This window comes from Phallusia mammillata, chromosome 4 (genome assembly GCF_965637545.1).
Source record: "Phallusia mammillata chromosome 4, kaPhaMamm4.hap1.1, whole genome shotgun sequence".
Lineage (NCBI taxonomy): Eukaryota > Metazoa > Chordata > Ascidiacea > Phlebobranchia > Ascidiidae > Phallusia > Phallusia mammillata.
In genome coordinates, this window is record NC_137255.1 from 29,557,542 (window position 1) to 29,583,312 (window position 25,771).

General features: G+C 37.3%; 1 protein-coding gene and 2 long non-coding RNA genes across 3 annotated transcripts; 2 read left to right on the top strand and 1 right to left on the bottom strand.

Moving 5' to 3' along the window:
* Nucleotides 1-164: 164 nt before the first annotated feature.
* Nucleotides 165-5,517, bottom strand: LOC145222344 (uncharacterized). The gene is made up of 7 exons (XM_080088442.1): nt 4,493-5,517; nt 4,155-4,277; nt 3,734-3,900; nt 3,277-3,420; nt 2,964-3,161; nt 2,020-2,194; nt 165-1,046 (listed from the first exon to the last, which is right to left on the bottom strand). Exons 1-7 carry the CDS (start codon nt 4,944-4,946, stop codon nt 574-576), a joined length of 1,734 nt encoding a protein of 577 aa, XP_079944568.1. The 5' UTR covers nt 4,947-5,517; the 3' UTR covers nt 165-573.
* On the top strand, nt 2,143-20,638 carry LOC145222346 (uncharacterized). Its single transcript, XR_013859318.1, has 5 exons — nt 2,143-2,207; nt 3,688-3,840; nt 15,492-15,561; nt 18,963-19,150; nt 19,545-20,638. It is a non-coding gene; the product is annotated as an uncharacterized LOC145222346 (long non-coding RNA).
* Nucleotides 20,639-21,932: 1,294 nt separating this feature from the next.
* Nucleotides 21,933-24,661, top strand: LOC145225288 (uncharacterized). The gene is made up of 2 exons (XR_013859848.1): nt 21,933-22,449; nt 23,046-24,661. It is a non-coding gene; the product is annotated as an uncharacterized LOC145225288 (long non-coding RNA).
* The last annotated feature ends 1,110 nt before the right edge of the window (nt 24,662-25,771 follow it).

Here is a 25,771-nt window from a genome sequence, read left to right on the forward strand (position 1 = left end):
AATTAATACAATTATTAAGAGAATTATTTTTGAATCTTCGTGTGACAACAGTGTAATTAAAAAACACCATTTATGTCATTATTCGACAGTTTTAGTCAGATTTGCAGGTTGTTAGAAGTTCCATGACTCCATAGAGCACCAAGGCCATTCTTCAAAAAACACAATTTTGTTGATTTGAAGGAAAATTTATTAAAAGCAACATGATTGAAAAAAATATCGAGACATAAAAAGTTTGTCTCTTATTTGCAACCTCTTGCAATATCTTGAATACGCACACAGCAATACTTGGTTCACGTCAACTCAATACTTTTGAGGAAAACAATTTGCATATCGAAAGCATCAAAATAATACAAACGAAACTATGATTAGCCGATTAATGCTTGGGGTTTTTTAGCAGGTAAAGAAAATTGATATGAGGCAGAGCTTAAAATAATGTTTTTTAGAAGCTACCTTGAACTTAGAATAAAGCCAGAAAAAAGATTTGTAACAGGGCCAGTTGGCCAGTAAAAACTTCAAAATAACACCACGAAAAAAGTAAGTGTCAGACAAAATGGCGGCAAGTAGATGCACGGGTTAGACAAGGCACTTTCGAAATCCGGGACAAAATCCCTTCGTGGTGTTGTCCTTGGGTCCCAGGGGGTTCCGGATGACTCCCACGGAAACAAGACCTCTAGTGGTCTTACGTGGTCGTGACGTCATCACACTGGTGACGTCACCGCTGTCAGAGGAATCAACATCACAGTTAATGGCGGGTCGACTTGATCTGCGCGCGTTTCGATGAAACCTCGTTGATTTTTCTTGTTCGTCCCCGCTCGACTGACTGAAGCCGCTGTCCGAAATTATCCGGTTCCCAACGAACCGTTTCCGTTCCGCATCACCGACGTCGGAATCCGAACCGGATCCGCTAGCGTCGTAGTCACGTGACTGGTCGGTTGCCTTGGTGATAGTGATTTGCGTCATCTGTTCCAGTGGCACGTCATCGGCGTGGTAGTTTGTGGAGTTTTGTGGTGAATTTTGGTTTTCGTCTAATTTTTCGACTTCATCGTCTGAAAAAATGAATCAAAATGTTTTCGTACTGAAGGACATTGGCCTTTTTTAATCGATACTATATTCAGCAGAAAGATTTGTTAAAGGTGTGTATAAACAATGAACAAGTTTAAAAAAGCTTTTAACAATCGACCATCATAGCTCATTGTTATGCTTTATCTGATTTGAGTGAAATCACAGTTACGATATAGAAGCAGCAATAGGCAGAAAATAATAAACGTGCGCAACAAGAAAAAGCGCGTGCGTTGCAACTTAAAAGTGCCTTTCCGTTGATAAGCTGCTGTGGGCATTGAGATAAGAATTCCAGTGGTAACAGAGAAGGAGGAGATTACATGCAGTCTGAGGTTTCATAAGCTTTGGTGGTGGAAGTGTTTTGCATAGATACGATGTAAGGAGTTTTACAAGCTTAAAGCTTTAAAGGTATTTGACATTGCTTAGTCAAGTGTTTTTTTTTTTTTTTACTCCAGCTGCAAAAATGATTTTTTATCGCTTTCCTAGGTTTTTTGCTGTTAAGCATAAAGTTAATAAAGTGTGAATAGTTCAAAATCAGAATTACCTATTTGAAAATGTAAAAGTTAATGCTTGTTTTGTGTTTTTTAAACACAAAATGCTTGGTAGCACCCTTTTAAACGTGCCAATTAGCTTTTTTAAAATGGTAATGACATTGCTTGCCAACATTTTTTAGTGTAAAAGTGGTTTGTACCAGTTGATTTGATACCAGTATAATCAGAAAGCAGGAGAGTGCGTGGAAGCTTGGTTTTAGGACTATACAAACTGAATGTTACGTCATAGCAAACTGAATATACGCGTACCACGGGTTGCCGACTACCTGGTTTAATGCAAGTACCGAAATGACAGTTACTTTCAGGATAAATTGATTATGTGAGTAATCGTAATATATTGTTATTGCCCGAAAAACGTACGCTGGACATGAAACACTACATAAGTATACAATAAACAATACTTCCATACCTTTGTATTTTCTGTAGAGCGTTCTTCGCAGCCTTGCACCTGGTTTCAATAGCGCCACCCTGAGGCTATTAAACTTTCTATGGTTCATGTTGATTTCTCTGCAAGCACGCTGCGCCTCATCTTGACTTTCAAACTCCACCATTGCACAAGGGTTTTGACCAAGATCAGGAACCCACTAAAACACAAAGGTCGGTTAAATCTTTTGTTTCATTGTAACTTTTTTGCAAACACTTACGATGCTAGAGAAATATATCTGTCCTAAATAAGAAAGATAACAGATTTAAACTAGAGATGCCTCGAATCGGCTAAATTTGCGGAATAATCGAATCGTGTATGACGTCACTTAAAGTCGTAAGCTTCGCGTTTGACATGAAAACAAAGGTTTTAGTTAGTGTGTTTCATTATTATTTCAGTTTTGTGCGGTTTACGGTTGCCACGGCCATAATTTTCAGCTTGCCAATGAATTAGTGAGTTGGAAAAAAACGATAATGTTTTCAAAATACTAATAATTGACGTATATTTAGTATATGGCGTGAGTGAAAGAATATGTGGTACTTATTAAACAGAGAAGACACGTGTTGCGCATTAAAGTTCTAGTCGCATTCAGTGTTATTTACCCTGATGAAGACGACCTGTATAGGACGTCGAAACGTCATCATAAAAATACATTTGCCAGAAGAGCTCTATAAACTTAATACTATGCCTGGCAGCAACAGCTTATTTATTAAATTTGTGTTTGTAAAAGATTAGGTTTATTTGAAATAAATGTTTTCAAGCTTATGGTGTACAGAAATTTAGCGCTTTAAACTGCCTAAAAATCATCATTGCCCTGTCTTGTGGTAATAGATAAACCGCATATATTGCAAAAATACACAACATAACATAACAGGCTTTTTTCCTGTTGTATTATTTTATCGCTCATTTTAATCTAAATCCAAACTCACTGCTGTGTAATCCCTGAGGTAGGATGGCAGGGGCTTTCCCGGTTTCAGGACGCGAACTTGCGTCAGATCACCGAACGAAGCGAATAGTGACGTCACACTTTCGATTGTCGGGTTTTCGAGCGGCAAGTTGATGGCGATCACGGTTCGTATAAAACGGGGAGGTTCCATATTGTTGGGAAGCGGCTGCACGCGACGAATCTGAAACGTCACAATAATGCGTTTATGACGTCATAGAAGTTTATGTTTAATTGAAATATTATATATTTAACTTAGTATTGGTGACCCCGTTTTTTGGCGAATTTTTTAGTCTTACCATTGTTCCATCTTCGCTCATTTCGAGTTTTCGCGATTGGCGAGCGCAGTGCGCCACTGTGCGGATATCTCGCGTCAGTGATTTTATCCGCTTGAGGGCGGCAATTCGTCGCAGGCTGACAAAACCGTTTTCTTGCTGTGAAATCTACAAGTTAAAATAACACAAATGTTATTCCAAGTTGGTTTGAAACTAAACAACAGCAGTATTTAAGGAAGTTTGTGTCGGTGTATTATGACGTTTAATCAAAGGTTTACAACAACAAATAAACAAAACGGCAATATAAGATTGTTTTGACGCGGAAGCTTCAATTTGCGTGGGCGAAATCTTCAACTTTAAACGACTCTTGCACGGGAAGCCGAAGCACTTAAATCAATTGAATACATAATTCATTAGAAAGCAAAATTCTTTCAGGTTTGTCACTGCGCGCTTGCACTGTGACGTCACAAAGGTCACTCACCTGTTTGAGAAGATAAGCGTTCTTCGACAGACAATCGTCGGAAAAGTAATATTCCAGAACATCGGAGATCTTCTGCAACGTTCGCGCGTCAGGCGACGATGACGTAGGTGGGTTGTTTATGACGTCACAATAAAAGGGAGCGGGTTTCTTGATGGGGCTTGGGGTGCCTGGGTGAAAAAAAATCGTTTTTTCCTAAACATGTTAAAAAATCCGATATCTGTAAATTTATAAGAATTTTCACACTTCGCATTTATTTAATTACAGTGAGATATTTAGGTTTTAGATTTAGCTTACTTAACTTTTTTGCAATGGTCGAAGCATTTCAATGAATTTTCGTTCAACCAATAAAGCTTTGCATGTTTTATTGTCTTCATAACTAAAATTTACAAAACCGATCTGTAACACACAAATCACAACTCACCCAAACTTTGCTGATCGTCGTCGAACGATTGGCTGGTTCGTCGCACAGCAACGTTGTTACCACGCAATATGCGTTCGCAGGTTGCGCCCCCTGGTGGAGCGAAACGGGAAGGTTGTTGAGGAACTAAAACGAAATTCGCATACATTTAAGGTGCTTGCAGTGGCACGACAGTAGAAATCACAATCACAAACATTAAAAGGAATTTTACCAAAGGGATTTGCTTTTCAAATTGTAATTTCATGTTTGAAAAGTATATCACAAAACGATCAAGGCTTGAAATCTAGACATATGATTTCTATGTGCGCTTAAACGCGGCTGGCATCACCATGGGAACTCACCGCCTCTCTGTCCGCTTCTCCTCCGCGGGATCAGGATCGATCTCATCTCCACTGGAGGGAGCATCTGATTCACTTCCGACATCGCTAGGTGGCGCCCTTGTAAATGTTCGAGCTGACACGCGGGGTCGCTGTTCGGTTTTACTGGGGGCGGTGGAAACGCAGATAGGGGTGCAAGCGTCGATGGCATGGTGACGTACTGAATAGGTTGCACCCCTGGAGTTGGAGCAAACTGGGGTAGCATGTGGGGATTTCCCTGGGACAGCACCAGATTTTCACCCACTTTTACGAACACAGGCATCATAGCGTTTTGTTGCGTCACATCTTGTAACAATGCCGGGGAAACCCCATATTCCATGGGAGGATATGACGTCATCACTGCGGGTGGTACGCCGGTGACGTAATGATCCCCTGACGTCACATTGCATATGAAGTGCTGCGGGTATGCAGTTTGCATTTTGTGTCTATAATGCAAATTTATTGAAATAACTAGTAATGCTGCAAAATACAAGGAAGAATATTCAGTTGCTGACAAAGCTGTTAGTTTCCTGTCGCGTGTCTAGCTGGTAAACTTCCGCATACATTAACACTGGAGTCTGTGCGGGCAAAAACTTAATCTACTCCTCCCAAAGTCTTACTTCCTGATAAGCGTCTGTTAATTAATTAACAACTGCAAACAACCATTTCTTTCGCCTATTGTTTTATTGCTTAGCGAAACCACAGCACTTATTCATCACTGTGGGCTTTTTCGCCGTTTTTCCGCTTCGCCTAACAGAAACGAAAGTAGCAGATAACGCTGTAAAGTCTATTAGCTTTGAGATGGATTATCTCAGCTTAATCTGCAGCAGAAGATTAATCATACGGGCTTTTGAAATCACAGGATATAGAGCAATTGGTCTTTGCAACTAAACTGTCACTTGGCTTTTGAGCGCCTGTGTTTTGGAAATTGACAAAATGTAAGTTGAAACTTCTGCAGTAATATTTATTTACTACATACCAGCCCAGGCGGCAAGTTATTCTACTTTTCTTTAAAAGTACATAACTTTGTATAAGCCCATCTTAAAGCAAAACTTTGTAACGGTGACTTCAGGGAAAAATGCTAAATTTTCAACAAACATCCCAACTCATTACCCACCACATATGTTAGGTTAATTAATTTCAAACATCACGTTTTGTAGCATGAATTCTTAACACTTTATAACACACAAGTGCTGCGACAAAACGTGCAAAAAAGGCGTCTTAATATCAAGTGTATACGCTGTAAGCCACAATACAACTTAAGCTAAATTGCTCTGTATCCAAACAAATCCTTATTTCAACCTTGAACGATAAAGTCGCATTGAAGGTTCTTAAAGTCGTGCATTATTTATTTGATACAACAGACAAGAAACACATGCAAATTCACATGATACACAAATTCACATGATACCGACGCAGCTTCATATCACGAATTAATGAGACATAATGGGACTTACTCAATAATTCAAGGTTCAAACTACGTCAGAAGCACGTGGCTTCAATGCATCGCTATACTTCCGCCATTGCGTTTATGAATCACAACTCAATTTAGACATTTTATGTTATTTACATTGTGTTTAATCTATTTTAAAGTCCCTGTGTTATGTTAAGGTTACAATTCATTGATTCTAAAACGTCTTGTTTAAACTGATTGTTTCGTCAAAACCGGAACCACAAAACGTTGCCACATAAACAAAAGGCGCGCTCAATTGTTACCTCACAATCGCAAACCGCACACATTGGAAGCAAAAACTTTCTCACAGCCCAACTCTCTCCGTTCTGTGCCTTTTCCAACCTCAACTCTGTCTCGATCCGAAAATACTGCCGAGGTGAAACACGGAAGCCATGTAGACTCCAACAATTTCCGCGTTCTTCGACAACAAGCGACCTTCTGTTGCGTCGCAATACCATCTGTGACGTCACAATGCGTGAATAAGGAGGGTTGTGACTGCGCAATGAGTTTGCCAAACTCTTGCGATGTTTACAGCAATACTAGTCAGCTGATAATAATGATAATAAAACACTCATTGTCTTTGCCCACTTGTAGCATTTGTTGTTACGTCACAACCGCGTGTGTCGTGATTTGTTTCCAAATGTGCCGCGAAAAACAAGTTTGCAACTATTGTTTCTAAGGTATAAGGCCTAATGACAAAGTACAGCTGATCATTTGTTACGAAATTTTCTGATTACAAACTGGGCCACAAGCCAATATATACTTTCTTACTGTGTCCAACATAAAAAGTTTAGCCTTTTTCAAAAAAACCTTGGTTTTCGACCTTCGCGACACACATGACCTTGTTGTGACCTTGGGATGTTCGCAACGCACGCACAATTATGTCGGACCTCGTTCATCGCACGTTTACGACCCGCAACCTCTTTCATGTTCAAATGAAATGTTTGTTAGCACTGCTACAGCACAATCAGTTACTAGGCAACCAAATTTCCTCACAATGACGTATTTTTATCACGAGCCCGACCTGGACAAAATCGGATGAGATGGTGGCGAAGGGCGCTTTTTCGCCGATCGGACGTTTTTAAACTAAATCGATACAAACCCATTTGTCACGTGGTCTGGGCACGAACTCCGGTCACGTGATGAGCTCGGTTCGAATTTTAAAGTTTTGCTCGTCACGATCTGGGGGATTCCCCATGTAGGAGTTGGTTAGAATGGTCATTCGCAAGGTTTTATTGAATTCGCCGCCAACTGCACATAGTATTCGGTCGCATCTTGCCCATACTACATCGCACAATAAACTAAAAAGTTCCCGCAAAACTTTAAAACAAAAACTGCCAGAGAGTTTGAATGTTGTCAAAATGTTTTTTGATAATAATAAATAAATTACGTTGACTATGTATTTTACAATATAAATACTTGTGACTTTTTTAAAATTAGTCTTATTGTTATTTTTATTATAAAACCTCACCCCAAAGCTAATAGCCGCAACCGTCAGCAATTACACACAACTTCGCTTTTAAATATTCTGTAATGCTCTTTACGTCACCTATCGGTATTTCGCACACTTCTGTAATTTACATTCTTACATTATAGAAGCTTCACCCAACATGGGGGTCAACATATATGATAACAGTCGTGTTAATTACGAATGCATGCAATACGTGCGTATTTTTCTTCTATGTAAAGCAGTGAAGTCTGCACGCTTGTGTGAGAAGAACTCTTACGAGGTGGAACTTTAGAAAGCAAGGAGGGGCTCAATTGATACCCAAACTTGTCACGATTCAAATACTTTTTCGCCGAAACGATAAACCTATTTCAATTCGTTAACTAAAAATGTGCGAATGTGCTACTCACTATGACAAATGATAGTACACTGCAGCCAAACAGGCTTGCTAACTAACAGCCGTATTTGACATCTGACCGACGTTTTTGGGGTGACATCAGTGGTGGGATTCAGCCGGTTAGCATCGGTTCTGTAGAACCGCCTCAAAAAATTTTATGAGGTCAGCGAACCGGTTAGCATTACTGGTTACTTTCAATAAACTTTTTGTGACAGAACCGGCTAAAAAATATGAAATTTGTGATAGAACCGGCTGACAAAAAATTGAAATCCCGTTACTGGGTGACTTTATGTGCTATTATGCGCCCTTATGTTTGCTTTTAAGGTCATAAGTTCTTCTGCGTTAAACGATATTGGATGTTTAATCACTGAATTCAAGTGTTCCTTCGTTTTTTCTCAACCCCCCGCCAATGTGAACAAAGTTTGAAACAAATATAAGTTTTCAAAATTATGTGTGTTTTTCACAAGAGGGCGCGCGAATGTCAATATTTACCAGGCTGAGGTGAAATAAGAAATACCTGGGCAGGAACTTGGCCGAATGGGTTGGCGCGTCTGACCCATATACAGACAGAAAAAGGATTGACCGGGGTTCGAACCCCGTGAAAAAAAGCAAAAAAAGAAATACCTGGTTACGTTTAAAAAAAGCAATGACATAATTCATGGAAATTTGTCTGGAAAACACATTGCGAAGTAAAGAACATTAAAGACAATGTTGAGTTTAAACGTTAACAAAACCTAATGAGCGAATCTATAAACCACTATTTTACATATACTACGTCATATTTAATGATTTACTGCTTTATGTATGTTGTTTTCCTCGACTAACGAATATTTACATGTAAGAGGACCCATGGAAATCTTAATAGAAACTACAAAAAATATTGAATTAATAAAAAATCCAAAGTGGCAGGTACGTCGCGTACTGTTTTATGTCTGTTACGCCGTATTGTCATTTTGGCCAATCAAACGTTTCGTTCACGGCTGCCACGTAAATTTCTGGGGCCATTTTGTTCGGCTTGACAACTTCCAATTTAAATTCAATGATTTATTCAAAATCCATTGTTTTTATGCGACTATAGTGTACAGAAATAAGAGTTGTCATCGTCATATCACTTATGATGGCATGAGCATTTGGCGATCAAGGGCTCCGTTAGCCCAGCTTTTCTCCACCTTTTTTGCAGTTTAAACGCTCAACGTCAATGTATAACAAAGCTCTGGCTCCGAAGTTTTTCCCAACTTTTTTAAAACCTGAAGTGTTGGTGACATTACAGAAAAATTCGTCAAGCGACAACTTATTACTGCAAAATTCGTTAAATAGGAACGTTAAGTAAAGCAAATAGGTAATAAGATACAGTGCTCAGTTTTCGAAACCTTTTGTGAACTACGCGACAACCCAAGTCCACTTTTGTGTCGCAAGTAAAGAAATTAAGAATCACTACAGGCTGTGAATGTAAAGCACTGATGAGGCAACATTTTCAAATCATCCAAACAGTTTATCTCGCAAATGCCAAGTGACTTTTGGTTATAATTAGACTCGAATCCATACACAATGTCTGACAGAAACTGTTAACAATCACCATGCAGCGTATATGACGTCACAATCACTGATTTACTGCTATACAATGCCTGCGTTCTGAAACTTTCCAGTATGCTACAAAGTCTTAAGGCTTGCACATTTGCTTAACAGATGAACATTTCAAAGCCTGTTTGAACACATACGTAACCAATTTGCCTCACACATACAACCTGTTACGCTGCAAATTATGTCTGTGCTTTAACTGGAATGGAACTGTAAACGCGCGACGTGCCAGTCTCCTCTAAAATTCTCGAAAAACACGCGGTTGTTCTTCCCGCGCCACGCAATGGTGAATAGTAATAAATAATTAATTCCAGCGCAGCCAATAAATCGTTGCCAGCTATCCCAGGCAGCTAATTAAGGCTTCCATACATTTTTATTATGTCACAGTGCCCAGTATGTCCTTACAAACCTATTTCATTGTGATGTCACACAGTACAGTGCAAAATATTAGAAAACCAAACAATAAGTTGCCAAACCAACGGACAAGCTGCGCACAAAGATGGGACACGGGTTAACTTTTATCTAGAACACTTTCAGCGCAGCGATTCAAACAAAAACTTGATTATGTCAGGTTGCCTTTGAATAAGACGTAGTGATGTAACAGACCGTGAAGTACGTCACAATCGTCTTTCGAATATCGTCACAATGATTAAAATTTGAATGCATTTTTTTTCGCAAAACCAGACTTTGTGTTCGATTTTATGACCTAATACCAAACTTTTACGTGTAGTTGTTACATCACAATACCTAACGTATACGTCATAATGTGGAAGAGCTGAAACAAACAGCAGCGATTTTTAAAATCTTGTCCTTCGTTGCTTCATTTTTCTGAAAAGCGAAACTATTCATGAATTATTAACACCATTGTCTGGCATTGTTACGTCATAATTACCATCCTTCTGGAGCTTGGGTGCTTGCGAAGTCAAAACTTTATTGATCGTGGGTTTAGGACAGAACTAATCAATGTTAAGAAGTTGAAAAAAAGTAAAAGCAACAAACAAGCCAAAACTTTCTTCCAAATACCCTAGTAAATGAACTGTCTTAATTGCGTTAACATTGCGTAAAAACAAAGTACAAAGACATCACCACAAACGCGAACAATTCTTTAATTAATTTCCCGAAAACTTCCTTCGTTAAGTCAAATTACATAACATGCAGTACAAAATACACTGACACACCAAACAAACTTTGCAATGTAACAAACCTGCATTCTTATTACTTCAAACTGTATTTGCTGCACTTTCTGGCAAATTAGCAAAATGCAGTTATGGTTTAGCAACTATAAGCACTTTAAACCGGTTTGAAAATCTTTATATTTGTGGTCACATAGTGTAGAATTCAAGCAGTGTGCTAATTCTACCTTTCAGTCTCTTGACTGGCAGAATAAGATAGCCGGTTTCAGATGCACTTTATTTTCAGTGATTTAAAACGGATTTTTGACCACCTTATTCAAATAGAATCAAAACGTCACAATTACAAACAGTCCAAACAATTACCTTACATAACATAAAATTATCCACCTCAGCAAAGTTTAATACAACACCACAGACTTAGATACTGCTGAAACAATGACTGGGCTACACGTGCAGAGACAAGAAACCGAAAAAGCAGGACGCACATAAAGTTGGCAGTTATGTCGTCACAATGAACGTATAGGTCACGGGTTACAACGGCGGGAAAAGTCTTTGCTATAGGGGAGCGTTACTGTCCGTTACACATAGACTACAGCCATCATGGTACGCATTTTGACTATCTCTTAATTAATCACGACTGTTTCGTCACCATCACCATTGTTGAGTCACACCGAGCTCTTATCTGTCGACAAAGATATTGTCAACACACAGTGGGATATAGAACAAACACCATTGTTTGCATTTTACTGAATGCCTGCGTATACCTTAACAGCATAATATGCGATATAGCAGGTGTTGCGCAAAAATTGACCTGTCTTATCATTGGATTTTGTAGAATTGTTTTTTTATCAATATTTTTATGCTTGATCCGGTTCAACGTATACAAATACCTAGTTTCGTTTTCAAATGCTTTCCAATTTGAAGCAAAAGTGCCCGCAATGGCCCTAACTTTCAAACGCTTTTTTAAAGCTGCATTACACGGTAAGCATGATAGAATATCCCTATAAGCTATTTAAACTTGTTATAATGCGCTGAAACTTTTGAAATCTGTTTAAACAACAAAGTTTGATTGAATTTGTGCCAACAACAACTAATTGAAGGTGGAATATATGCAAAGTTAAAAACAATAGATTTAACAGCTTAAGTTCCGGTTTAACAGACTTTAACTGTTCTGAATAGGGTTTAATACTGGGTCAACGTACTTAACAATACAAAGCGCATTACGCAAATTTACCTACAGTGCTTTCTGCACATTATAAGTGACGCAATAGAAGCCTCATTAAAACGCCTCATTATACCAACTCTTATGACAAAACAATTAGTTTTGTTGAATATTAGTTAATATCCTATATACGTGAGTTGGACCCAATAGTCGAAAACTTGCAATTTAGTTACAATGTAAGTGGAGTTAGTGCTTTGGACGTTTGCGCTTTGAGTTGACTTTATTTCGCTTGGTGAAAGAACGCATAGCGACACGATTGCACTGTAAAACCGACCTACAAACTAACCAGCGACATAAACTTTAACGATTGTTTCCCAAACCCCTTTTTTAGGGTTAAAAGTATTAGCGTTAATGAACAATAACCCAAATCGCTTTACTTTTGATAATTTGTTGCGTTTTGAAGGGTAAAATTCTTCATATCGACCACATGCTACGTTTTTTTTACCATGGCAATAATACAAATACGCCAAATCGCGGCCATTAATTTTACGATTGCTAGCAGATGTTCTATCTATTATCAGCTTCTCACGCATTTTGACTATTTCAACCATTTTGACGTGTCGTTTTTACAAAGCAAGTCCAAACACTAATGCAAGACATTCAAAAAATATTCCTGTTGGTAATGAAAACACAAAAACAATGCAAGCAATGTAGTCAAAATCATAACTGCAAGAGAACTTGTACATAAGACAAGACATCATGCAGTAACAGATATTACAATGCAACCAATACCATAAACACATTAATGCTGCTTGATAAACTTTATGACTGTAAAAAACGCGCTAAGTTCATCTACAAAACCAGGCAACGTGGCAAGGTTTCAGCTTCTCCCACAAACTGCTTTACTGCAAGGGAAACGTGGGAATAGACGTGGGTAACTGTGTGGTGCTGCATAGAAGGAGTAGATCAACCAACAGCAGCACATGTTTGCGGATAGTCAGTGTATCTCATATCGCGTGATGTACTAAATTGACAAACTCGTCCAGCCAGCAAACATTAACAAACCCACCATAAAGCCTAACCCCGTGTTAAAGGTAAATAACATTCTTGAAGCGTCAGTCATAGGATTTTGTGTTATTGTGCAATGTTATCCAAAGTTTTTTTACGTGTCTAGTTCGCTGAGGACCACTGTGAGCAAGGTTAGACGTACACGTTGTGCCCACACACTCTAGTTTATGCGCAGAATAGATTTTCATGTGTCTGGTCATACACACAAGCTCTCTTAGTACATTGAGGACGACTGTGACCAACATTAGATGAGCACTGAGGGTCACTGTGGGCAGCATTAAATGTGCATGCTATGCCCACACACTAGTTTATGCGCAGAATAGAGTTCCATATGCCTGGGAATACTTAAGCTTTCGCCAATGGTTACTGTTCATCACGTTCCCCGTTCCCCAATACAGCCCAGTCTACCTTTTCAGTGACCTCATAAACATTACATTTGCAAATACTCCAACCTTTGAAACGTCACAATCTACATTATACCAGCATTACCAAACCGACGTTTCATGTCACAAACCACAACAAGCTATTTTCAACCTCGCCCTAATTCGTATTGAACGATTTCTATCAGCAACACATAAGATAAATTACTAACACACGCAACAGTGGCGTATTATAACGAGACAATTAGAGGCATTGTGATGCAACATACACACAGGATAAGGCCGCATTTCCTCTTAGCCCACTCGCATTAACATTATCTTGCGTCTCAGTTAGATCAAATATCAAAAAAGTAAAAAGGTGCCAGGCCTGTTACGTCACTACCAATGACGTCACTAGTTAAATACAAGTTCGTGTGATTGTGGAATTGCCTACATTTGGTGACCCAATGGTTTTCTAATGCATTCAGTACCAACAAGACACAATCATTAACAAATACTTACAAAATGTAATTCAAATGCATTACAGGTAAACTATAGCTTGTTGTGATATATTGCGTATCATTAACGGTGTCAATCTTTCTACGCAGAAACAACACAACTGGAAAAAAAACAGCTGTAAAAATATAACCAAGCTGGAATAAGGCAAAAACGTCTGCAAACAACGACCAAAACTGTTTCATGTCTTTCTACTTTTGTACACACAAATATATACCTAAACTCTTGAAATTTAAGCTTATCTCAATCACCTAATGTTGAACACTCTGGCAGCTAGCAAATAAATACTTCACTCATTCAAACACGGCAAGCAAGCCGACAATAAGTTCTTGAATCACCGAAAAAACAGGTTTGGTTGAACATGTGTTGATTCAGCCCCAGCATCGACCAACACTAAAACTTAATCTACTTGATAGTTAAACTTTCCCGCTATTTTTTACTGCAACTGGTTAAACACACACAGATTGACTGTTACACATTCCTGTTCTGTGCTCATTGCGTTTCAATAATTGTTTTCAAACGGAAGTAAGTTTAATGTAAAAGCATAGAGCCAATAAATGATAAGCTGCAGACAGTGCACACTGTTTCGACCTTACAGAAAGTAAGTTTATTTCGATGGATTTTAATCCAAAATGTTTTTTAAGTAAAACATTAGAAAACACATTTTAAAGGCTTTTGTATTTGGTTGGTGAAGAAAACTTCGTTGCAAGTTTGGTCTTCCAAACTTAACAAGGTGGTATAAAAAGGGAAACATTTGAATCTAAAAGTTTGTTACAGTTAAACTCACAACGATTCAGTCCCCTTTTCCACCATTAATAACCGCATTTTGTCAATTTAAAACCAATAACAGAACATGATTTGGCAAAAAATACAATTCAAAAAATCGTTGTGCCAAATCCACAGGTGTTAAAACACGACCTTTTGCCATGGCCAGATAATTGGATTTTAAAGCATTTTTGATCCGGTTGTATGACGCGCATTAGTGTTTGCGGAAGGCAATATTGGCCTTTTTAACGACGTCTCTCAATCAACCACAACTGAAACGGCCTGATATTGAAACCCGCCCTTTTTAACGGCCGCGTCCACTTAGGTCCAATTGTATGTGGTCTTGCTCGTAACATGACCTTGCAAAAAATTTAATTTGTTACCCAATGCTTTGGTGAAGTTTGGGCGCAATATGCCTGAAAAGTCAAAACTAAAATCGAAGTCTTTTAACCGAGTTTCCCATGTTTAAATGTTTAAAAAGTTTTATGCCACTGCCAAGTTTTTATCCCGTAAGTTTATGGCACGTTTATTGCGTAAACAAACATTTTACGTTTTTATGCCTGAAATTTTACTTTAATTTTTGCCAACATGTATTTGCCAACAGAACATATCAAACCCTTCAAAGAGGTTTTCTATCAGTTGTTACTGATACGTTTTAATATAATCAATGACCAAAGTTTTAATTATATTGTTGAATTCACAGTAGACATAAACCAATGCTTTACAAAACTCTTAATCTCAACAGTGTTTTCAACAATTAACTTGCACCATAACAAGAAGTAAGAAGTAACAAGGTTTAGAAAAGCATACACGATATACTCCAAACAAACAGCAGACGATCAGCATTGGTCTCCACCCTGTTGCACAGACGATTTCTGTAGTCTGTTATAACGTTTACGTTTAAAAAAGCTACATTGCTTTAAAGCTAAATCAACACCCGAAACAAAATTCATAAACAACACCCATGCATTCTACATGTGATAATCGTTATTGTGACATATATGTCAAACTATTGTGACATTTATATTGTTTACCAGTTATAACGAATCACAGTTACAGATAAGGTCATAAATATTTACATTTTATTTTCCATTTCACGATTTTAGATATCTCCAGTTGTTTATTCGTTCGATGCTTGAGTGTGAACACCCTTGACAAAACGCTTTCTATATCAATGTAAGTATGATAAGCAATAAATTTATATGCGAACGCCGTTTAAAGAATCGGTCCCTATCTCTTTTCTATCGTTTTCTGTTGCCAGATTTCGAAGAAATTTTCTGTTGCCAGATTTCGAAGAAATTTTACCACAATATTTTTTTTTGCTTAATCATCTCGACTAAATTTTCCTTACTCTATTTACCAACACATGACATGTCATCAAATTTACCCTTTTTGCATCGATTTTATTAAGATGCAACTCGGTATTTATTAACAAACAACCCATCATTTTTTCAAGTTGTATAGAAGGAATTCGATTTAAAACACTAAACCAAGATATTAAAAGAAACTTTATCTGTAACAAAACTGCCAGAGTGGTTGTATATATTGGTTGCAGAAGTTACAACAATCATTGTTTTCATCATCATTAGTGCAAGAGTATGGAGAAGTACATATCCATTAAATACAACTCTCTTGCAGTTTTTGTTTACCAAACTCGCTTTGGGAGGGTTAACGCGACAAAACAACGATACCACCTTTCGCATAACATATCTAGGCTTATAAAAGCATGAAGCCAATAAGTGATAAGCGAGCTGCACATATCGAAGCTTGTTATAACATTTGCTGATAAACTACTCCAGGAAACACAGCAGTTAACTCTAACAAATCGACGAGTGTGTATTGGTAATTTACACCTCCCTCTCATCCGCTTGAAACAAGCCAGAGTTTTTGTGGTTATTTGCGGTTGGGTGAGCGATACGGCAGGTCGTGTGCGTTGGCGACACCTAGTGTAGGCGAATGTCGGTGGATGACGTTGCTTTTTAGAGATTGTCTTCGTTTGCGGGTTTGATGCAAAGGCGAAATATATATGTCTTAAATTCAAAAGGAGAATGACTAACGCTTTTTTTTGGTTTACAGGTTTGATATAAAAGCGAAATATATATGTCTTAAATTCCTGAAGATGAATGACTAATACTTTTTTCGTTTAGGGGTTGATGTGATAAAAGCCTTTTCATCACGAAACTAAGAATAGAGTCTTTTAATTGATTCAAAGTTATAAACACATTAAATTATTCATCCTTTTTAATTTAAGACAAATCTATGTCGCCTTTATAGCTTTTGCAGGTTTATATGTTAAAAGTCTTGTAATCACGAAAGTGTAAGGATTGTGTCAAAGAAAAAAATAGGTTTTGCCGCAAATTGTGTGACAGAGCTTGATCCCGATCTCACTAAAGCATTCACGCAAACCAGCGATCACGGGACACTCATATATAAATCATAGTAAGCCAGGCCTATAAAACACGGTGTAACAAATCAGCCGGTCACCAATGGGTCTGGCCTCGTATGGTTGTTGAGAATAAACTAGGAATTGGGCCACGTTTGTAAAGTGTTGGTAGCTCGTTAATACCAAGGAACAGTGTGTTTTTAAATTTATTCATGACAAAATATAATTGGTAATAAACTGGTGCAAATATTTAAGGAAATTAGTAGACTAAACCACCTTGCGGGTGTTACGCACATACTTAATTAATGACGTCACACAAGTGCATTTAGGTACTCGTCGATAACTAATGGCAAAACACTAAAACAAAATTGACTGAACGGTTCATCGTCCGGTTACACTGTTGAGTCTAAACTAAAATCGTACCAGCTTTTTTGCTTTACATAATCCAACCTTTCATTTGCAACACTTGAAAACATTCAAATTCTGCCTCACAATTTACGCTAAAATATATGTAGTTAAACAGAAAATAGCACTATTTAAAGCAGTGGTTCTCACACTCGGTTTTCGGGGCCGCATGCGGCTCCCAACTACATATTTTGCGGCTCGCACCAGACCTCATAAAACCACCAAAGATTGCTATTTTAGCTTTTAAAGTCATAATCTTTAGTGATTTTCTCAAGGTTTCGTTTTTTTTTGCGGCTCCCTGCACACTTAAAAAAATACCATTTGGCCCTGACAATAAAAAAGTTTGAGAACCACTGATTTAAAGTAATTTAACATATCGGTTTTTGTTTTATTAGTTACAAACACTGTATAGGCCCAATTGTTCAAAATAACAACTTTAGTAATATATCAAAACCATCAACAGCATGGCTTAACCTGACGATCACTGTTTGCCTTTTCACATACAGGCGAAATATATATTCCTTTATTAAACCGACTGATTCTGTTTTACCAAGGATTTTATCGTCCATTGGTTTTACTGGGCACAATTGTTGTTACGTTCAAATCTGCCATTGACAAATAGTGCTGTTTTTTAAAAACGTTTTTTCTGCGACATAGCATCGCCTTACTGCAGGGTACAAGCCACTTGCGAAACACAGTTATACGCTGCTATGCCACCTAAACCGAATTATATTCCGTACAGCTTTGTTCCCCAAAAAAACGTGGAAAAGACACAGGATTGTTAACAAAACCACAAATACAGATTCTGTTTATGCTAACACAAAATTTAATAAACAGGGATAGATTTTAATAAGGAACCCATCCCTTATTGTGTAACAATGGCGTTAGACAATAGAGAACAATGGTATAGTTCGAACAAATAAAACTCTTCTCACACGTAACAATGGTTGGGTTAGCAAGTTGTTGTGTGAAGTAAATATTAAATTTTACTGTTTTTGAAAAAATTCCATGACTTGTAACAAACTTAGGCGCAGTTCTTTGAACAAAACGACTACCATATTTGGTAACATGTACGCACGCCATACTTCACAAAATAATTTAACGATTTTTTTTGAACTGCTCTGATTTTCAACTATTTGCACAATGTACCAATAAAACTGTTTTTTTGCATACATTCTAAACCACATTACCCAATCGGGTGGCTCTAGCAATTGATAAATAAGGCAGGAACAATATTGAAAAGTTATTTTAATTACTAAAGCCTGAATTCTCTTCTTTAACTTTACAATCTATCAAGCTGAAAATATAAGTCTGTAATTGTTTACATAAAAACGTAACCATCAAAAGGCTTTTGAACAGTTTATTCACTTAAACATGTCCCAAAGATACTCCTACACTTTTACAGCAAAATTTCTCATTCACTTAAAAACATTATCACACCAATAAAGGCTTTAGAAAGTCTCTTATATCCAACAAGTATGGTCTCTCTTACTTAATTCTACAATTGATAAAGATAAAAATATAAATATGTAATTTGTTCACAAGAAAACGTAATCTCCAAAAGCCTTTGAAACGTCCGTCAAGTTAACAACGGGATCAAGAGGAAGTTGTTTGTTTTTTACATACTTTGTTCCCACTTGCACTATAACATAACCAATATAGGTCCTAAAAGTCTCTTATATCCAACATGTCCCTTGCCTTATCGTACAAAAGTGTTTCCCATTCATAACTCAACTGCCTACATCGCAGCCATAAAATACAAGTGAATATTTTTATCTCTCCATTCCAGGACGTGAAACATGCCGAGAGGAAAAACACCCGCCGCCGTCGGTTGAATGGAACATTCTATTTCCCTCCTCACTTAACAACCTTCTAACGCGATATTATTCGACTTCTATTGTTAGGAACCGGTCGCTCGGCGTTTGGGATCTTTCTAATCGCTGATGATATTAGAGAGATTCTTCTGCGGGTTTTACTGTGAGTTGAACAAATATTTTTAACGTTTTTTATGAGTTATTTATTGGTATTTTCATTTTTTTGTCGAACTTTCAAAGAGGTTTAAGCAGGTTGTGAAAGTTAACAGTTTCTCGGAATTTTCATAAGAACTAAAAGGCTAAATAGTCATGCCTTTATATCGATTTTTGATGGCACAAAAAAGCAGGAAATCCATTTTGATGGGAATTTTGCGTAATTTTCCAGTTTTACATTATTGTTTTCGACCAGTTTCTGCCTGCTAATGAAATTCCAAACCATTTAGGCCGAAATAATCAACATAATATTTTGACCCGATTTTTTGAAACTAGCCAAAGCTATGTCTTTCCTCATAATAATAATAAAATATCTTTCCCGATTTTAGTATTTATTTTTTCAGGGGTCGATATAATGATCTTCACAGTTCAGGGCTGCTGGAAAGGTTGTCAAAAGTTGAATGGCATGTGTCTACTTATTGCAAAATTCGTCTTGTTTGCTATTTGTTCCTTTCGTACTTTTAACGTGCAATGCAAATCCGTGTGTCTCTTACGGAAAGTAACACTTCTTTGAGATCCAAATTTTTTTCAAATACCCCAATGCATACAAAATAAGATTTTGAAGGTTTTATATCACAAGTTCACATGATTTATTTTAAACGTGGTACAATATTTTATCTTTTAACGTTCATCTCCAAAAATAACAAAAACATGCAAACAATTCGTAAACATGTTTGTTTTTTTCGATCCTTATTTGTTGCCACGCGTAAAGCATCTGTGTTATGTCATAGCTATCAGTTGTGACGAAACATTGGTTTGATTGTTCGTCAATAAATCGATGCCGGGATTTCACCCTCAGGCTAATTTCACGTTGTCCGGATTAGCGGGGAACCCCCTGTTTTGTCGAGCGACACCCACATTAACAACACGTGATATTATGGTCTGTGATTTTAATGGGAATTTTTTTTGTTTGTTGTTTAAATGTCCGGACGTTTAGAGGGGATTTTTCGGATGAATAGTGATCGATTATCCGATGTATATATGTGTACAATTTATAAATTTTTTTTACAAAGAGTTCACAAACAAACCCAACAACATTTAAATCATTATCAAATCACTTCCTATAATGTGTTTTATCATTTTGCACCGGAATCTTTTATGGCGAAGGTGTTTAATGTTAAAATTTTAAAGAAATCGGCACGCGGCGTTTAGCTAAAGACCTCTGGTCTAATTTAGCTTAAATGTCTTTGTGTTGCTGCTATTTAATTCATGTTTTTACTTTTTTGTTGCGTTTTCTTTTTCGTTGCCTTTGATTTGGTTGCGTATGTTTCAATGTGCATTTAAAAAATGCACACACGTAAAAACATTACTGCATTTAAGATTTTGAACTTACTATTTCTTTGTTATACCTCTCAATATAAATATGACTTATCGCTGACAAATTTTTCTATTGCTTTTTAACGCATTTTAACCAAAACAATAAAGTTAAAGTATAACATTTTTAACTCTATTTGAGTCTTGTTTCTATCTTGATAATGGTAAAAAGCGATTTGCACAAAACAATTTGTAGGTATATCGTGTTTTTAATTAGACTTAATAGAAAAAACAACCCCGTTATTTTGTATGCAAACAGTTGTTTAACAAGTAGGGTTATGGATTTGCTCATAATATCGTTTCAATTATATTTATTACGCACTTAATAATGTTTTGGGGTTAGTATTTACGTTTTCACAGGTCGCACCATGTTTTTACAAATAACATTGCCATTTTTAGCTTGTATTAGTAACAAAACTGCTTTTTGAAACGTTATTATTTTGCACAGAAGTATCAGCCTGTCATTTTTTATTTAAACCCACTTTTCCTTCGATTTTAAAACAGATTTTCTTAACTGAATGATCGAAAATCACATTTCTAAATCCACCTGACCTGACTTTAAATCTGATTATAAAAGTAAAAACATTCTCACAAAATCTCAATTCATTCTCTGTTCAAAAACCATTGTCTCAATTGAACCCGAGCTTTCTAATATCGCCGGTTATTAGAATGCACTCTGTGACGTCACAATGCCCCTCCAACGTCCATAATCGAAAGCAGCGAAGATTAGTTATGACGAAATAATGGCGACGCGATTCGATGACATGTTATTAAAATTATTACGGTGTCGCTCTTCGTTTCATGTTTATTTAAATAATCCCGGTTATTATTACGTTTGAATTTGGATTATGACGCAACAAGCTGTTGTTCGTTTAACATAAAAAGCTTCGGTTTTAATTGTTGTAAATGTAATTAATGACATTGTTTTTAAGACTTGTGCCAAATACCAATATCGTTTTCAAGGGTCGCCGAAAGAACAAAAATACAAGAAATTTTGACCCGATTTTTTTTACCAAACCTTTTTTAGGTTTTCGGATGTAAAAAAAACTCGAAAATTATCCAGTTTTAGTCGATTTCTGCCCGCTACCTTTGGACTTAAAAATCTTCTTTTGGTGTAGCTTTGTCAAAACTTCAACATACCTTTATTAGTGGTAAATATACTGCTCTATAAAAGTTAAAAGTGACCTGCTTTCTTTACAAAAATTATCGGGTTATTAGTGATTTCATTTTATGAACAGATCTGAGCTTAAATATAGTGTTTGGACGTAACGTTTTTTTGTGTTGAACTCAGTCTGATTTTTAAGTTTTAACTTTTTATTATAAAAAAATGCATTGGTTATTATTTGACCAATGCGTAAAGTCACAAAGATAATCTTTAAAAACGGCGATCAACGAACCAAAAAGTGCGAGACAAACAAGAAATTTTGATTAAAAATTTCGAAATTTCGATAACTCAAACACAAATGTGACCAAGTGGTAAGTAAAGACCGAACTTAAATCCCCTTAAATACCTTAGGTTAAAAGTCCTGCCCGACTTATTATACCCTGATTTCGTACGATTTAGAATCCTAATTTTGAAGACGTAAAGTTTTCTATCTTGACAAACCAGCGAAAAAACGGAAGGAAATATGTATAACTGAGCGAAAATTGTGTCTCTATTCTAATAGTTATTTAAATTCGTAACAAGTGTGGTTTATTTCTGAAAAAGCAATGCAGAAAATCGATTTAAAAATGTGTTTGTGTTTTTCTGACAAAATTTCTTCGAATGCAACCGATTTCCTGCTGGTGTGCGGCCACATTCCGACACGCTTAAACAGTTTCGGTCACGTCACAACCAATCAGCTTACGAGTTTCTCCCGCTTTTCGTTTCCTTGCAAAGTCATTTGCTTGTGGAGTTGATGGCGTGTGGTGGTGGATGGCTTGCAGTGATAGAAGGTAAATTGCATTTGTTAGTTACTTTTTTGTAGAAGTTAAACCACTTACAGCCTAATAGCCAGTATTGCTCTATGTGTTTATGCTGGAAAATGTTGGCAACAAGTTAACTTTAAGTTTAACGGCTTTATAGATTTCGAAAAAGCTGCCAAATTTGAATAATAAGTGTTATTTAACTGGTATATTCCATGAACATTTCTGCATGCAAACATTAGTCTGTGTTTATTGCCCCACTAACTGAATGTAAAATAACATCCCCATAATTTATGAAGTTTTTCGCGCGCTAAGGCCAGGTTAAATTAATTGTAATTTATTTAATATGATATTGGCATTATTAGTAAATAAACCCAACCGGGACTATACCTAGAATACATGCCATTAAAAAAACTTTACCAACGCGTGCTTGGTGCTTTTTGTGACCTTACAAAGCGGCTTTTTTTTTCTATAGGCGGGGTTTGTAGAAATCGCCTTAAGCCTAATTTGACTGCAGAAATGTAGGCCTTGGTTGCAAACCCACACGTTTTGTTGATTCTAAAATTACAGTTTCTTTTTATCTGAATCTGTAGGGTTAGTTTAATATGTAGTATTTTTGTTGACAGATTTTTAACCACTTCATCGACTAACGTTCTTCGTTGAAGTCCGGCATTCAGAGAACATCAACCAGCAGTCTTAACTTCAAATATTTACTTGTATGTAAACATAAGAGTCTGTCGTGGGCCAACCGGGTTTGCAGAACTGTTAGGCCTAACTTAGGTTAACTGGCGCTATAGGGTGAGTGACCTATTCTTTGCCGAGGAGGACCCGTAAAGGAAGTCTGCCATGGCTACAACTAGAGTAGCACTCGTTAACTAAGGTTAGGCTAGGTAACATAGGTGGGGTACGTTTGGGATTCGCGCGCCACGTAGGGCCTTAGTTTAGATCGATTTCTAGCTAGGCGTGGCGCGTTGTTAAATGGCCTTAGCTAACATAAGGTGCGCATAGAAACACGGCCTTGGCATGGCCTCCACCGCATTGCATTTGCCGCGGTGTAGGCGGGACCGAGTACCGGACACCGCTATTTCCAATGAAGGTCCAGGCTCGTGGACCAGAGGAGACCGGCTTTGCATATAGCCCGAAAAGTTTAGTGATCCACCCTAGTAGGGCGCAAACTGGTGTTAATTTTTTTCCCAGACCTGCGTTTGCGTAAAATGTTTGGGTCCTTGCGGGAGGACTCTGAGGGCAAGGGACAGTGACGCGATGTTGTTGAGTTATACGCCTTAAAACGTTACTGTCCCCTTTTGTGCCAAAATTGTGCCAATTTTTGTTTTGTTTTTACCGAGTTTTATTTCAGCTTTCAAAATTACACAATGTGCTATTGAAACGTCATAATGCTTTACTTGTGAATATCTGGTTAGTGTTTTCATATCTTCGATGGTGGTTTATATTTGTTTTTTTATTTCAGTTGCATTGTTTTATGTTGTGCTCTTGATCATTGCCTGTTTTACTATTTCGCAGAAAAAATTACATTTTTTGGTTGGTGTTAATTGATAGCAGTTATTGACGCCAATGACGTAAGCAATTGTGAACTAAAAACTGTAGGACATGCGTGCAATCTTTTTCTGTTAATAATAATAAACAATCATTTTTGTGTTTTTTTAGTATCAAAGTTCGACAAATATAACATTACAGTCGCAAAAAGGGTGTTAACTCGACAAGTACAATAAATCCATCATTTTTATTTTGATAATCTCGTTTCCACTAAAAACTTTATTATGTTGTGTAAAAGCTTCAAAGAATTTTGTATGCGCTTCCTAATGACTTAAAGTCCATATCCTTTCCGACTAACTAAGTTTCGTTCGGTTTCGCTTGTCTTATTTTGTTTTAAAACAAACAATTTAAACAGCTGAAAATGAAATGGTGTTACGGTTTGCCCTGCAGAGACGTTGTGCAATCGGGAATTATAAATAATTATTGTGTATAGGGCTGTTTTTTTTTGTTTTTCTGAGTGTCCAATTTCAATTAGTAACATGCATTTTGTGCCCATATTTGTGGTGTTAAGGTCTTAAATACTTAGACTTTCTTTTGGTTCCTTGTAAGTTTATAATGCTGGTGATGCTACATCCTTCCTAAGTTACGCCATTAATTACACATATTCTTGGTATACCTATTTACCAAGCAAGACGTATTTGTATTGTAATAGCGCTTTGGTTTAAAAAAGAATGCAAAAAATGAAGTGGCCACTGGATGTAGTGATTTGTTACTGGATCGGGTTACTAGTGGTCAAATGTCATCACAAGAGGTGTGAAAGGGTAAAGCGTATTTAAGCACAAGTATAAACAGGAAAGCAAGTGTTTGAAGAATATTGTGATCTTATTATTGTGAGGCGGGATCACATAAGCGGAAGCTCAAACTTGTGACAAGAAACACAATTGAAACAAGGAAAGGAAAAATATTCAAAACATAACAACCGATTCAAGGTAAGAGTAAAATAAAAAAAGCGATATGGTAGGAGGCAGAAACCGGTCAAAACCAGTTTGAAACTGGAATATTCCAGGGAAAAGCCACCGAAAACCGGATTTTTCTTCAATTTTTGAGCCCCGAAAATCGAAAAAACGGAAAGGCTATAGCCTTAGGTTGTTTTTCAAAAATCGGGTCAAAATTTTGTCTCGCCGATTCCGGTTTAAACCGGTTTGGAGGTTCGGTAGGAGGCAGAAACCGGTCAAAACCAGTTTGGAACTGGAATATTCCGGCGAAAAGTCACCGAAAACCGGATTTTTCTCCAATTTTTTGAGCCCCGAAAATCGAAAAAACGGAAAGGCTATAGCCTTAGGTTGTTTTTCAAAAATCGGGTCAAAATTTTGTCTCTCCGATTCCGGTTTAAACCGGTTTGGAGGTTCGGTAGGAGGCAGAATCCGGTCAAAACCAGTTTGGAACTGGAATATTCCGGCGAAAAGTCACCGAAAACCGGATTTTTCTTCAATTTTTTGAGCCCCGAAAATCGAAAAAACGGAAAGGCTGTAGCCTTAGGGTTTTTCAAAAATCGGGTCAAAATTTTGTCTCTCCGATTCCGGTTTAAACCGGTTTGGAGGTTCGGTAGGAGGCAGAAACCGGTCAAAACCAGTTTGGAACTGGAATATTCCGGCGAAAAGTCACCGAAAACCGGATTTTTCTTCAATTTTTTTAGCCCCGAAAATCGAAAAAACGGAAAGGCAATAGCCTTAGGTTGTTTTTCAAAAATCGGGTCAAAATTTTGTCTCTCCGATTCCGGTTTAAACCGGTTTGGAGGTTCGGTAGGAGGCAGAAACCGGTCAAAACCAGTTTGAAACTGGAATATTCCGGCGAAAAG

Excerpts from the sequence above, each read along its gene's own strand:
- LOC145222344 (XM_080088442.1), bottom strand. The coding sequence starts at position 4,946 with ATGCAAACTGCATACCCGCAGCACTTCATATGCAATGTGACGTCAGGG. Across the intron at positions 4,278-4,492 it reads GAGAAGCGGACAGAGAGGCG|TTCCTCAACAACCTTCCCGT; the intron begins GTGAGTTCCCAT and ends ATTTCGTTTTAG. Across the intron at positions 3,901-4,154 it reads CGACGATCAGCAAAGTTTGG|GCACCCCAAGCCCCATCAAG; the intron begins GTGAGTTGTGAT and ends TTTTTCACCCAG.